At 36.2% G+C, this 13,535-nt stretch overlaps 1 protein-coding gene across 2 annotated transcripts in view; it reads right to left on the minus strand.

Annotated features, from left to right (window-relative positions):
* Positions 1-1,539: 1,539 nt before the first annotated feature.
* MAN1A1 (mannosidase alpha class 1A member 1) overlaps positions 1,540-13,535 on the minus strand; it is a 183,108-nt gene continuing 171,112 nt past the window's right edge. For both annotated transcript variants that reach the window (XM_002746910.7, XM_054254374.2), the window contains 3 exons: positions 12,976-13,148; positions 4,726-4,841; positions 1,540-4,361 (listed from right to left, as the gene is read on the minus strand). In XM_002746910.7, the coding sequence (XP_002746956.1) occupies positions 4,235-4,361; positions 4,726-4,841; positions 12,976-13,148 (416 nt within the window). In that variant the 3' untranslated portion in view covers positions 1,540-4,234. The remainder of the gene's footprint in view (positions 4,362-4,725; positions 4,842-12,975; positions 13,149-13,535) is intronic.

Here is a 13,535-nt window from a genome sequence, read left to right on the forward strand (position 1 = left end):
CAATGATTTAATTCAGAAGGTTTCCATTTGATTAACTCTCGGTTAGGTAATAAGCTAATAATTTCTTTGCTTGGTGCTGTTGTAATCATTTTTTGCTTTTTAACATAGAGGGCAGGGACTGTGACATTAAGTCACATAAAACAATAATGGGCTGTTGAATCTGAAAAAACTCTATTGGAGGAGTCACGCCTTACTTTTTATTTTATATGATGTAAGTAGTTTAAAAATAACCTGTTAAGAATTGATTCTAGTCACAAACACATACTTCAATATTTTTTTAAAAAGTGTTCTGTTAGGCCAGGTGCGGTGGCTTATGCCTGTAATCACAGCACTTTGGGAAGCTGAGGTGGGCGGATCATGAGGTCAGGAGATCGAGATCATCCTGGCCAACATGATGAAACCCTGTCTTTACTAAAAATACAAAAATTAGCTGGGCGTGGTGGTGCACGCCTGTACTCCCAGCTACTTGGGAGGCTGAGGCAAAAGAATCACTTAAACCCAGGAGGTGGAGACTGCAGTGAGCCGAGATCACACCACTGCACTCCAGCCTGGTGACAGAGCAAGACTCCATCTCAAAAAAAAACAAAAAAAAAATTACTGCTTATTAAAAGACATTTGCAAATAGTTGTAGCAAAGACTATAAATATAAGATAGAGTTTCCTAACTCATGCACTTTTTCACTCAATTGTGTAGTACATCACAAGTGCTAGATGCTGCTCTCAGCATTAGACACAGAAAAATGGGGGTGGGGAATGCCAATTAAAGTGTCTATTCTCCTGGGGTTTAATACTAAGGGATTAGAAAGACAAAAATTTCTAACAAATGCTAAGTAGAAAATAAAATAGGGTAGGGGACAAAAGGTGGAGAGAATTTCATACTGATTGGTCGAAGAAGTCATTCTAATAAGGTGGCAATTATGCAGAGACCTGATAAAGTGAAGAATGAGCTATAAAAATAGAGTTCCAGGCAGTGGCAACAGCAACCAAAATATGTGAAGCATTCTAAGAAAATACAGTATGAATTTGAAGAATTTAGAGCCCAGGCTTTTTCAAAAATTTTGGAGGAAGTATATCTAAGTTCTCCTTTTTCTATTAAGCCTTTTAGACCACTCAAATCCTATGGACCTCCTGTTTTCATGAACTTCTATAGCATTTTAGCTTGTAATTTAACACAGCTAAATGTTATTTTTGTCTTGTTTTGAGGTGTAGGGTGGGGTTAGTCTAATTTTCTTAACTGCATTGCAAATTTACGAACAAAGATCATACTTTGTGCTATTTCTGACACCAAAACTTCTAGCCTCTGTGTCCTGGAGTTGAACACATATTAGATCCTTAATAACGGTTATTTGATTACCCAAATACTGTATACGCAAAGTTATGTGCAATGCAAAAGTTTTTAATGGGAAATGTTTCCTTGTCAAGATCCTTGTCAAGGTGTGGTATGGAATTGCTGCTAGGATCTAATATTTCGATTTGGAACTGAATGCACTCACCCCTTAAATATATAGAAGCCTACTAAAAAGGAGAAAAATATAACAAATGAGGAGATATATTAAAAGACTTTATTCACAATAGAGAAATTTTACAAATATAATTTTTAAAAATTATGTGTCAATCTATTATGTTTCCCATAACATTGGAGATTTATATATAAAGTTGAAAATGATAGAATGAATTTATGTACAAATCAAAAATAATGTACAAAATGTGTAGCTCATGAAAACATTATGACAAGTCATTGATTTCTGTAAACTGACATACAACTTACATGTGTAATATTAATTGCACAAAGTATATCAAGACATATTGCATAAACACAAAATTAAGTCCTATTTTAACTGTTCATCTTTCAGTATGTGAATATAGATATAAATTTAACAACATAATTTTGTTGAAAATAAGTTTCTACTTAAAGATTCAGTTGTTAAAATTAACCCAAAATATAATTTTAATTAAATTATATCACTATAATATTAAACTCTTATCTTGTTTACATTTTTGGTGTTTTGGGACTTTTGTTAAAAAAAATCCAAGTTCTAGAATTGAAAAAATTTCATTGTTGCCATTGAGAGGGCAACATATAGTACAGCTTCTTGTCTATTCACACTGGGATACCAAGGTACCTTACAGTGCAGTGTGTACATACAACCTGATTTCAATACTCTTTCTACTGCAGAAATACTTATCAGCTTTGTGCTCTTTCAAATTAAATTGAAAAGAAAATGAGTTAAGTTAAATTGCAAGTTCAAGGACATTTATACAAACATTATAATCTTAATACATGTGGCCCAATTTTGGCAATAATTCTTAATATTTTGCCTTCAAGTCTTGGAAACCAAGGGCTTTTGCTATCCATTCATTTCATTAGGTGAACTGAAGATATGAGTGGGAGAACTTATTCTGGATCACAGAGACACATTAGCATGAAAATAATGATGTACTAAAGACTCTTACATTTATTAATTTTACTAATTTATTCTTTGACATATACCAATGTATGATGTTGAAAAACAGAAAGAAGGTCACAAAAACGGTCCTGTCAATTAAAGGAAATCTTTTAAAACACATTCAAAAGTGAAAATAACTAAAACTATGAAGCCTATTGATATCTAAGAAAACAATTGTCTTCAATAATACTAGGTGGAACCATATGAAACTGCTGACAGTTTTTAAACTAAAAATGCAGCAATTTCATATGCTTCAGCCTAATAATCAACGCGGTTGCACTGATCTTTCTGACTATTGTAGGCTGAAAATTCACATGATCAAAGTCTTTGCACTTCAGTATATGCATCATATTAGCCCTTTCATGGAAATAGCTATATCTACATAGACATATATGTATATATAGTGAGCCAATGTAAATAAACAGAAGGTATCACCAAATCGATTCTTGAGAAAATCATTCCTATTACAAAACTTAATGTTTAAAAGAATTATATATTGATTTTGATCTACTCCAGGACTGTAGATCACGGTGTGTTGTGGTTTCACTGCCTGCCTAGGGGGATTGGGAGTGGCCATTTCTTTATATTTCTTCTAGGTTGTGATCTCTATGTTGAATATAACCATACTAAATATGCTATATTCTTATTTGGCCTAAAAATTTATTAGGTTTTCCTTGATTCATCATGGATAAATAAGATTGGCAAAGCTTCTTTCAGAATCAAATCCTGCTTTCACAAACTGAAATGAAATTTTAGTGTTCTATAATTTACTGCATTTGAGATAGAGCCTTTTTCAAATCTGAGAAATCTGAACCAAATAGAATGCTTTATTTTCTCAAGAAAAAAATGAAGATAAAATACAAACAAATGAACCAAAGCCATATGAAATACCCTCTCTTCAGAGAGAACCAATTTCTTCATATATTCAGTTAAACCCAAAAGCTAATCCATTAAGTTATACTATTTTCTTTAGAAAAATGTAATTCAGTGATAGCAGAGCTCCGCAAAATTTGAGAGCTCACCTCTCTGTGTAGTAGGGAAGGGAAGAAATGAACCAGTATGTAGTCCAGAAATGACATAGGGCATTTCAAGTAAAATTAAAGAACACATTTACAAAATAGAAAATGCTAATATAATTAACCAACACAAATATACTGCAGTTCCAATGAAATGAGGTCAACATGAGATGATCCTTTTGGAATGACTTTCTAATTTGAATTACAATGTGAGTGAAGTATTTTAGAAGACATTCTATCTAATAATGATAGACCTGCATAAGGAGGCTGTCACAGTTAGATCTGTCTCTGGTGGATAGACAAACCAGATTAACATGAAGTTGAAAAGGAAAAAGCTTTTTTAATACTTAATTTATTATTATGGCTTTTTGCAACATGGCAAAACATTACAGCTTAAAGCAGACATCATCTCCTCATAGAGGAGGAAAAAGTTTTGCAGTCAAATCAAATTGCAATTAAGAAGTCATTGCTATACCATTCTATTCAGTTTAATAAAAACGGTATTACAGCTTCATGAACTTCAGAGATAATAGGTTACTTAAAAACATAAAAAAACTGGTAGATACACTGGCTGAATAATAAAGGATATGATAAGGAATTTAGGTCCATCTATACTTATGATAATAAACATGAAAGACTGCAAAACAATGTAAGACCTTAGAATAATCACAGACCTATTAATAAAAGTTCATCACGTGCCTGATTACCAGAAAAGGAATTATTAAGGTATGCAGTGAAGGGAATGGAGCGGAATAAAATATAAGATGTCATTTTATTCCTCTTTGAGTTCAACTTCCTTTTTATCTGTAGAGAGAATAGGGAGAAGATGTGCCTCGGTATTGAAGATCCAATGCTCCAGTGGAAGAAGATCATCATCAGAAAATATTAGGTACAAATATCTGGTGAGAGAAACATAAGTAGATGAGGCCCAAGAGACTAGGCAGGCAGTGAAACCACAACACACAGCAAAACCACATCAATGTCTCCATTTATCGTACTGAGAAACATGGACAAGAGTCAAATATATCAAAACCCTAAGGGGTTACACTTATTAACATGGGGTCAAGAAGCTACTCAGTGCTTTGGTGTTAGTAGTACCAAGTCACTGAACCTAGTTGCTGAGAATACGTCTGCAATTATAGCCATGCCTGATGTTCTCAATCAGTCATACTTGACACTACTTGAATGTGTTCATGATAAAGATGTCTACAAAGATCTGTCCAAGTACCTTAGCCACATGGTTTTAGAAGAATTTTCACCTACTTCAGTGTCTCTGCCAAGAAGAAACTCTGCTGCACATCATCATAACTCTCATGAAGAAGGTAAACATCCCTTAAGCCTGAATAGCCTCCGTTCACTCTGCAATGGCTTTCCAAGGCCTAAATTACAAAGGAGGGAAAAAAATGGTCACAATTTAGTAAACTGATTGTCACTAATTTTTATTATTAGATTGCCAAGTTCATATAAAACTTATTTTTATTTTTTTGAGACAGGGTCTCACTCTGTTGCCTGGGTGGGGTACCATCGTGGCTCACTGTAGTCTCTACCTCTTGGGCTCAGGTGATTCTCTGCCTTAGCCTCCCAAGTAGCCAGGACAACAGGCATGTGCCACCCTACCAAGCTAATTTTTTGAAGAGATGGGTTTTTGCCCTGTTGCCCATGCTGGTCTCAAACTCCTAGGCTCAAGTGATCTGCCTGCCTCCACCTCCCAAAGAACTAGCATTACAGGCATGAGCCACTGTGCCCAGCCAAAATTTATTTTTCAAAAATTGGATTCAAATTAAATGAAAGTTTGTTAGAATTTTAGGTAAAAAAAATTAAAACCATAAACTAAATGTAAAATTTAAAAATGAAGTCATAGAACATATGGACAACATATCTTACCTAATTTGAAACACTTCTACCTTTAGTTTTGGAAGAATTTTTCACTGAGTTTTACCATTTCCTCCTATGGTCTAGAGCAGGGTTTAGCAAAGTATGGACTGTAGGCTAAATGCAGTTCAGTGTTTATTTTTGTAAATGAACTTTTATTAAACCACAGCCATATTGTTTAAATATTGTCTGTGGCTGTTTTTGTACTGCAATGACAGAGCTAAGTAGATGCAACAGAGACTGTCTGGATGGCCCCCAAGCCCGATACTGTCTGGCTCTTAACAGAAAGCGTTTGCTGATCCCTAGTTTAGAGAGATTGCTAATGTCGACTGGGATCATAAACCGCTGGCTAAGAAACTGTACTGGAGCAAAATTAGAATACTGTTCCTATAATCAGAGTATCTGATTTTTTGAAAATTGATTGTAGGGTACCAATCAGTGATATTGGTAACAGAGCTAAAAGAAGAAAATGAAAGGCAGCTAAGAAAAGAAAATGAGAGAAATGTGGCTAGGATCTATTCCTAAAAAACATGTCTTTAGTCTAGTATGGAAGAAGATGGGATGACCCCACTGGCAACTCTCTAGAGAGAAATGATCCTACACTTCTGTAGTTGTCTGAACTTAATGAATATTTGGAAAAGAGATGGGTTGGGCAGTGTGAGGATGAACACTTAGGTAACAACCTAAACCAATCTGCCTTCCATTTTGTTGGTTACCACTAAGTTGGCTGTTTTTGTTTTCTTTTCCCTTTCCAGAGCCCACTTTATTTGTTTGTTTCTATTTTTCTTTAACATTTTTGCAGCTTTATCAACATATGACAAATAAAAATTGTATGTATTGTAAGGTGTACAACGTGATGTTTTGATATACATATGTAAACACTGTGAAATGATTACCACAATCAAGCTAATCAACATATCCATCACCTCACATCTTAAACACTTTCATGTGTATGCTGAGAACCCTTGAGATTTATCCATATATTATTACTAACTGTAGTCATCATGCTATACATTAAGTCTCCAGAACTCACTCATCTTATATTAAGTGAAAATTCACACCCTTTGACCAATTATTTCTCCTTTTCTCCATCTCCAAGTCCCTAGTAACCACCATTCTACTCTCTGCTTCTATGAGTCCAACTTTTTAAAAAAGATTCCACACATGAGTGAGATCATACAGTGTTCATCTTTCTGTCTGGCTCATTTCACTTAGCATAATGTCCTCCAAGGTCATCTACGTTGTAACAAATGGCAGGAGTTCCTTCTTTTTTAAGGCTGAATAATATTTCATCGTGTATATATGCCACATTTCTATTTGTCCACTGATGGACACTTAGGTTGCTTCTGTATGTTGGCTATTATAAATCATGCTGCGATGAACACAGAAGGACACATTGCTCTTGGAGATACTGATTTTATCTTCTGTGGATATACTTCAAGAATTAGGACTGCTGGATCATATGGTAGCTCTATTTTTAATTTTTTGAGAAACCTCCATACTGTTTTCTATAATGGCTGCATCAATTTTCATTGCCACCAAGAGTATACAAAGGTTCTCTTTATTCTGCATCCTCACCAACAATGATTACCTCTTGAATTTTTGATAACAGCCATTTAAAAAGGTGTGAGGTGATATCTCACTGTGGTTCTGATTTACTGTTCCCTGGTGATTTGTAATGTTGAGCATCTTTTCACTTTTGGCCATCTATATGTCTTCTTTGGAAAAATGTCTCTTCAGATCCTTTGCTCGTTTTAAAATTAAGTTGTTTTTCTGCTACTGAATTGTAAGTTCCTCATATATTTTGGATATTAATACCTTACAGATACATAGTTTACACATGTTTTTGTCACCATTTGTTTAGTTGTTTCCTTTGCTGGAGGGAACTTTTTAGTTTGATGTAGTTTCATGTGTTTGTTTGCTTTTGTTGCCTGTGTTTTGGGGTCAAATCCAAAAAATCATTGCCAAGTTCAATGTCAAGGAGCTTTTCCCCCATTGTTTTCTCCTAGGAGTTTTATGATTTCAGGTCTTATTTTTAAGTCTTTAATTCATCTTAAGCTGGTTTTTTGTGCTGGTTATATTTTGAAATTACATTTGCTGCTCTGCTAGTTACCAGGCATATTCATCTCTAGGAAATTTATTTTCTGCTCATCACATCCTACTAATCCTATTAATTATATGGTCAAATAAAAATTTCCATTGTACGAAAATTGCCATCTGCAGTCTGGTTCTAATTTATTGACTCTAGACAAAAATAACAAAGCTTAAGACTAAAACCCTATGATATTTTATAGCGAAATAAAACATAAACAAGAGAAACTTACTCTTAGTTTTTCACATCATTTTTTTCATTTATTTTTAAATTTTCTCCTATGAATCATAATTCCATCCTACTTTTTTAACATGTGTAATTGTACCCCATTTTTCTTCCGTTTAATCCAACTACCAAAAACATGGAAGGCATAGATCTTGCCATATTAGTTGAGAAAAATCCTGTCTGGCTAGAAAGGATTTTGGAGGAAAACAAGGCTCTAAGAATGTAGAGCTCAGAAGAGAGGCAAAGGAAAGCAAATGCCAGCCATGGATTCTCAAGAGCAGAGATGTTGCACTGAGAGCTCAGCTTCCATCTGCAGATACTGATAATGAGGTTATTGATTTTTCACATCAGGGCTGGAGGACAGAAGGGAGAGAGCAGGGACTGTGAGGAGAAGCATTTAATTACCTGGTTAAAGAAAATCTGACCAGCAGGCCACATGAATAAAGAAAATAAAGAAAATGCCTCATGATTTCATACTTTTAAGAAGCCCCCAAGAAAATAAGAACAATCAACATAAAAACAGATGCTTCGATTAAATTCTAAGTTCCAGACAGTGTGTCAAATGGAGGACAAGCATGAAGAAAGAAACTTTAAAGTCCTATTATTTTTTTCCTTCCTCCTTTTTTTGATAAAAAGTCAATACCAGATAGAGTGAGCCAAAAATTATTTGCTTAAAAAAAGGAAAAAAAAATCAGAATTTAGAAAAAATGGGAAAGCTTTTTATGGGAAACCCCATTTCCAGAAATTTCTTTAAATAGATTTTAATCCAAAAACCTTTTCTTAGTTGTTCCCTTGAGGTTTTTGGTGATTCGATAATGAGAAGGCCAGCCATGATAAATAGCCACTCCTCCTTTCCATGGAAACTGCTCTCAGCTCCTTATTTTGTTAAACAGGAGGAGTTGCTTTTGGGGTGGACAATGCCCATCACCTTTCTTTCTAGTTCGCCCTCTCATTCTTGTTCCCACAAGTCCTCTTGGGGTAAACTACAGTATTCAAGAACACAGTCAAAAATTTTGAGTGATGGGCCAAGTTCCAGCTGAAGACCCCCTTATCAGTGGCCCCGGAAGCTCCATGTCCCAGGCAGAATCTTTCTTCTCAACATGGGGTTGTACATGAGGACAAAACAAAAGGAGGAAACACTTAGACAGTAATAAGGGCTTTTGGAGGTTTAGAGAGGGTCAGCCACTTTTAGTTTTTGAAGCTTTTGGTAAATTAAATTTTTTTTTTAGAGAACCTCCCCTTTCCCCGTATGCAAAAGTCTACATTTTAAGACTAGGAATGTGAAGCTCAGGACAAGTAGCTTTCCTGGGCCCTTATAACAGCCTGATTCTACCAGCATCTCAACAGTGGAAGTTGTCACGTGTTTGAATGGCAAAGTCTAACCAGATCATCATTGTACTACAATCTGTTCTTGGGACTCTCAGCCTCTATGCATAGGGACCACCTGGGTTTTGAGTAAATGCTTCTATTATTAGTGATCCTAACTGACTGGGATGTGCTAAGAGCAGAGAACAGTGTATGAGAATGCTTACAGTGACCTGAGCTCTAAACAAAGGATGAAAGACAAACCTGACCCTCCAGTGATTATACTTGGAGTGGGGGAGTAGATAAGAAAATAGTGAGCATCATGAGTTAAATCATAAGTCAGAAAGCATTACTGTGAGGACAGAAGAGCATTCTCTTGTCTACCACATATATAAACAGCTGATCCACGGAGTGTAAGGCTACTTGACTGTGGTCTGAACTCAAGGGTAGAACACAGAGAACCAGACACCTTGAAAACGTCAAAGAGTCTGGAAACAGGATGAAGCCTGAGGAGGCAGGAGGAGGAAGGAGGAAGTCAAGGCACTTTCTGAGAGTTGATGTCTGAGTGGAAAAGGTTAGAAGACCAAAGAAAAATGTCTGTGCAAAAAAACAAAACCCTAAAACCTGAAACAACCAAAAAACACCTAAAGCCAAAAAAATCCCACATCCCTACATAAGGCTTTATCCTTTACCATAGATCAGCTGAGACATTATATAATATACGTTAATATATACATATAATTAATATTCTGATAAAGCTCATACTGTAAGTTATCAGATGTTCAATTGGAAGGAATTTGTCAGTTTCTCATCTTTTAAAAAAAATTTTCGAGAGAGTCTTGCTCTATTATTCAGGCTGGGATGCAGTGGTGCGATCTTAGCTCAACATAACCTTGAACTCCTGGGCTCAAGTAGTCCTCCCTCCTCAGCCTTCTGAGTAGGTAGGGACTATAAAAGTGTGCCACCATGACCAGCTAATTTTTAAATTTTAAAGTTTGGTCTCAAACTCCTATCCTCAAGCCATCCTCCCACCTCGGCTTCCCAAAGTGTTGGGATTACAGGCTTGAGCCACCACGCCTGGCCTTCATGACATTTTTGAGAAAAAGGAAAAGAAATATCAGTTAAATATTGTTTCTGTCAGGCAGACTCATAAGTGCTTGAACACCAGTGATTAATGGAGTGCTGTTAACCCACAAAAGAACTCTCCAGTGTTGTACTGCTGGATTATATACCTTTTCATATCTTATTTGACATTATTATTAGAAATTTAATAGAGACATCGAAAGCAGCTTTCTCAAGTGTATCAGTGAAAGAAGGCTGGGAAGGGAGTGCTTTTTGTTAGAAGATAGGGAGACGGCTTACAAATACTTTACAAACTGAAAGTATGGGTGAAACAAAGCACAGTGCAAAGAAGATGTGACTCAACAGCAGCTAATGGAGAAGCTAACACTGAAAATAATTCAATACAAGCCAGTTTGTTGTTGTTTTAAAAAAACGGTTTTACTTTTCAAAAATTTAAATATAAATCTACTAGAAGAACAAGCTGGACCATAAGCTGTGAAAAATCACACTGCAAAGACAGGAAGAGAGGTTTTTGAGACATACTGCTCAGTCCTAAAAGACCACAGCTGGAAACCATGCCAGGAAAAGAAAATCAAAGGAAATGATGGATGAGGAAAGGAGGAGCTGGCAGAATGTGCTATCTTCAGATAACTGAGCAGCTGAAATGTAGATGGGAGATGTTTTCCTCTGGTGCTTCCAGAGCACAGAACATTGTAAATTGTGGCTTCAAAATAAATAAATTTCTAACACCTTCAATCATTAAAAATTGAAATGAATTACTTTATTAGGTGATACATCTCCCTTTGCTGTGAAGTCCTTGCATTGATGAGGAAGAGCTATCTTGCAAAGATATGGAGGGGAGTCTTGTCTTTAAGTAGAAAGCTGGATGAGGTGATTTTTAAGACCCCCTGTTTCAGTTTGGATTCCCTTAAAAATAAAGCATGAGACAACGGTTGGAGGTAGGATGCAGGAAGTCTATCAGGTAGGTGACATCAGGAAGTGGGCAAGCAGGAAGAGCCAAACAGGGACAGAAGAGCCAATGAATTATTACGTTTCAACTGTGTGCAACAAGGCTCACCCCTGTAAGAACCATGTAGCATGCATTCCAGAATAATTCTTGAAAGAAAGAAGACTGGGATTGTTATCCATCAACTCAAAAACCTCCTTTGTTGAAAACATTAACTCCCAGCTCGTTGGGAAAAGCTCTTCTACCTTCTTTTCCTGACATGGTTTCCAGCTGCGGTCTCAAGTACGAGTCAGAACAGCCAAGTGCTGGAGGTGCTGCAGGTGCCAGCATATGCGGGGCTGCTGCTGAAACACAGGAGGCCACGGGGGCGTAACACAGTGGGAGAAAAGTGCGGCCATGCCTTCTAAGTCCTTGCGGTTTTTGCGGTTTAAAAAATGCAAGATCCTACAGCACTCCTTGCTCACCACTATAGTTCAGGTTTTAGCAGAGGTTACTGGGGGCGCCCTCAAAATGGAGACCTCATTGTTATGACACAGGGAAATGATTTCAGGTCACATATTAGGTTAGAGAGTTGACAAGAAATAAAAATCATAACACATAAACCAGGCTTATAATCCCATAAACCAACCCCGAAAGAACAAAGCAAACCAAAGCATCCTGCCTACTAGCATTTGCTGACTTTCCATTTTTGATCCCTTCTCTGCCATACATTTTGCACGTTCTAACAGCTATAAAATGGATGTCATAATGTTATTGGTTATTTTTCTTCGTGGTATATAAAATGATGCTTCTTACATAATTATGGTGTTTTAGGTTTGAAAGAATACATTATTCCTGATTTTCTCCACTTAAACTGATACTCAATTCATTTACTGGCCAATTGAAGACCAAAACAATTCCCTGTCACTAAAGCTTAGAAAAGCCTCAATTTTAACATTTTTTTCCATAGAAAAAAATGAGAAATGAAAAGAAATTACAATGACTACTGATTAAATGTAATAAACTGCCCCCCACCCCTCAAAGAGGCCTAGAGAATTGCTGTCATTTAAAATGACCGATGATTAATGATAAGACACATACTAAATGAAGAGAATAATAAGCAAGATTCACCAACGGCTTCCTAAGATATTAGTTAACTTTTACCAAAGGCAATATTCATTTTAGATTTCCTGAGAGAAGTCGTTCCTTATGAACAGGTTTTAAAGATAGCTAACTTTCTAACAAAGAGTGCTAGAGAATGAGAGTGTGATTAAAGCACTGACTTGTTCTTATCCCCCGAATTCCCTCCCACTCCTTGCGGAATAATAACTCTTACAACTAGACAGACATTGTTAGATGCATATCCTGCAGGGCACTTCCTCAGGCATTCGGCACACAAAGCATTCACTAGATTAGTTTAGGAAGGAGACATACCATCCTCGACTGGAAGAGACCCAAGAGGTGAAAGACAATTAAAAGAACACACTGGGCACATGGAAAGCTTAAAGATACTCAAAGAAACCTGAGACTAGTGAAGGAATATCCTTTTACAAAGTAATTCTTCTATAAGTGCTTTCCAAAAGTTAGATGTAAGTAGCTATTTACTCTAAGTAAAAGTATATACTAGTATTTTAAAGCCCATAGACAGAAAAAAACGTATAGTGGTTTATTGAAACAGACAGAGGTGAATATCCCAGAGCTGCCAATAATGCTTACGTGGGATTAAGAGATCATCATTTTTGTATTCATGGGAACTTAATTTTAGACTATGCCTTTCTAGTTATCTCCTTCAATATCTAAGGCTATCAGTAGGTATATTTGTATCAATGTTAGATAAGCTGAAGCTGGGGATATAAAATGACTTCAATGAAATTACACAGTCCTCGGTGGAAAAAACCCTGGTTGAAGCTTTAAAAATTACATAAAAGTTGATAAGCTAGATTTATAGGTATCGCTGAACATTTTTTACTATGACATTTATCTACAAGAAACATGCAAATTAAAACATCACCTCTACGGCTTCCCAGGCCCATTTCCTGTACTTTGGATCATGAGTCAGTCTCCACATATACATGTAAGTCTCTATAACTTCAGGCCGTAAGATGTAGTATTTTTCATTTTGTCTTGTAGCAATGGCTTCAACACCACCATCAAATCTGAAAGCTTCTGGTCCTAGCTTCATAACTAAAGGACATGGAATGAGTGAATAAGGGTTATTGTCCTGGACAGTGCTTAGAGTCTATAACATAAATGAAACTAGAAAGCACAGTCATCCCTTAGTATCTGTGAGGGATTGGTTCAGGACCCTCCGAGGATAACAAAATCCATGGATCCTTGAGTCCCTTATATAAAACGGCATAGTATTTGCATACAACATAGGTACATCCTTCCATAAACTTTAAATCACCTTGAGTTTACTTATAATCCTTAATACAGTATAAATGTTATGCAATTAGGTGTTATACTGCACTGCTCAGGGAATAAAGATAAGAACAAAAAGTCTATACATGTTTAGTACAGACAGAACTATCCATTTTTTGGGAACATTTCTGATCTGTGGTTGTGGAACTC

The sequence above is a fragment of the Callithrix jacchus genome, chromosome 4 (assembly GCF_049354715.1).
Source record: "Callithrix jacchus isolate 240 chromosome 4, calJac240_pri, whole genome shotgun sequence".
Classification (NCBI taxonomy): domain Eukaryota; kingdom Metazoa; phylum Chordata; class Mammalia; order Primates; family Cebidae; genus Callithrix; species Callithrix jacchus.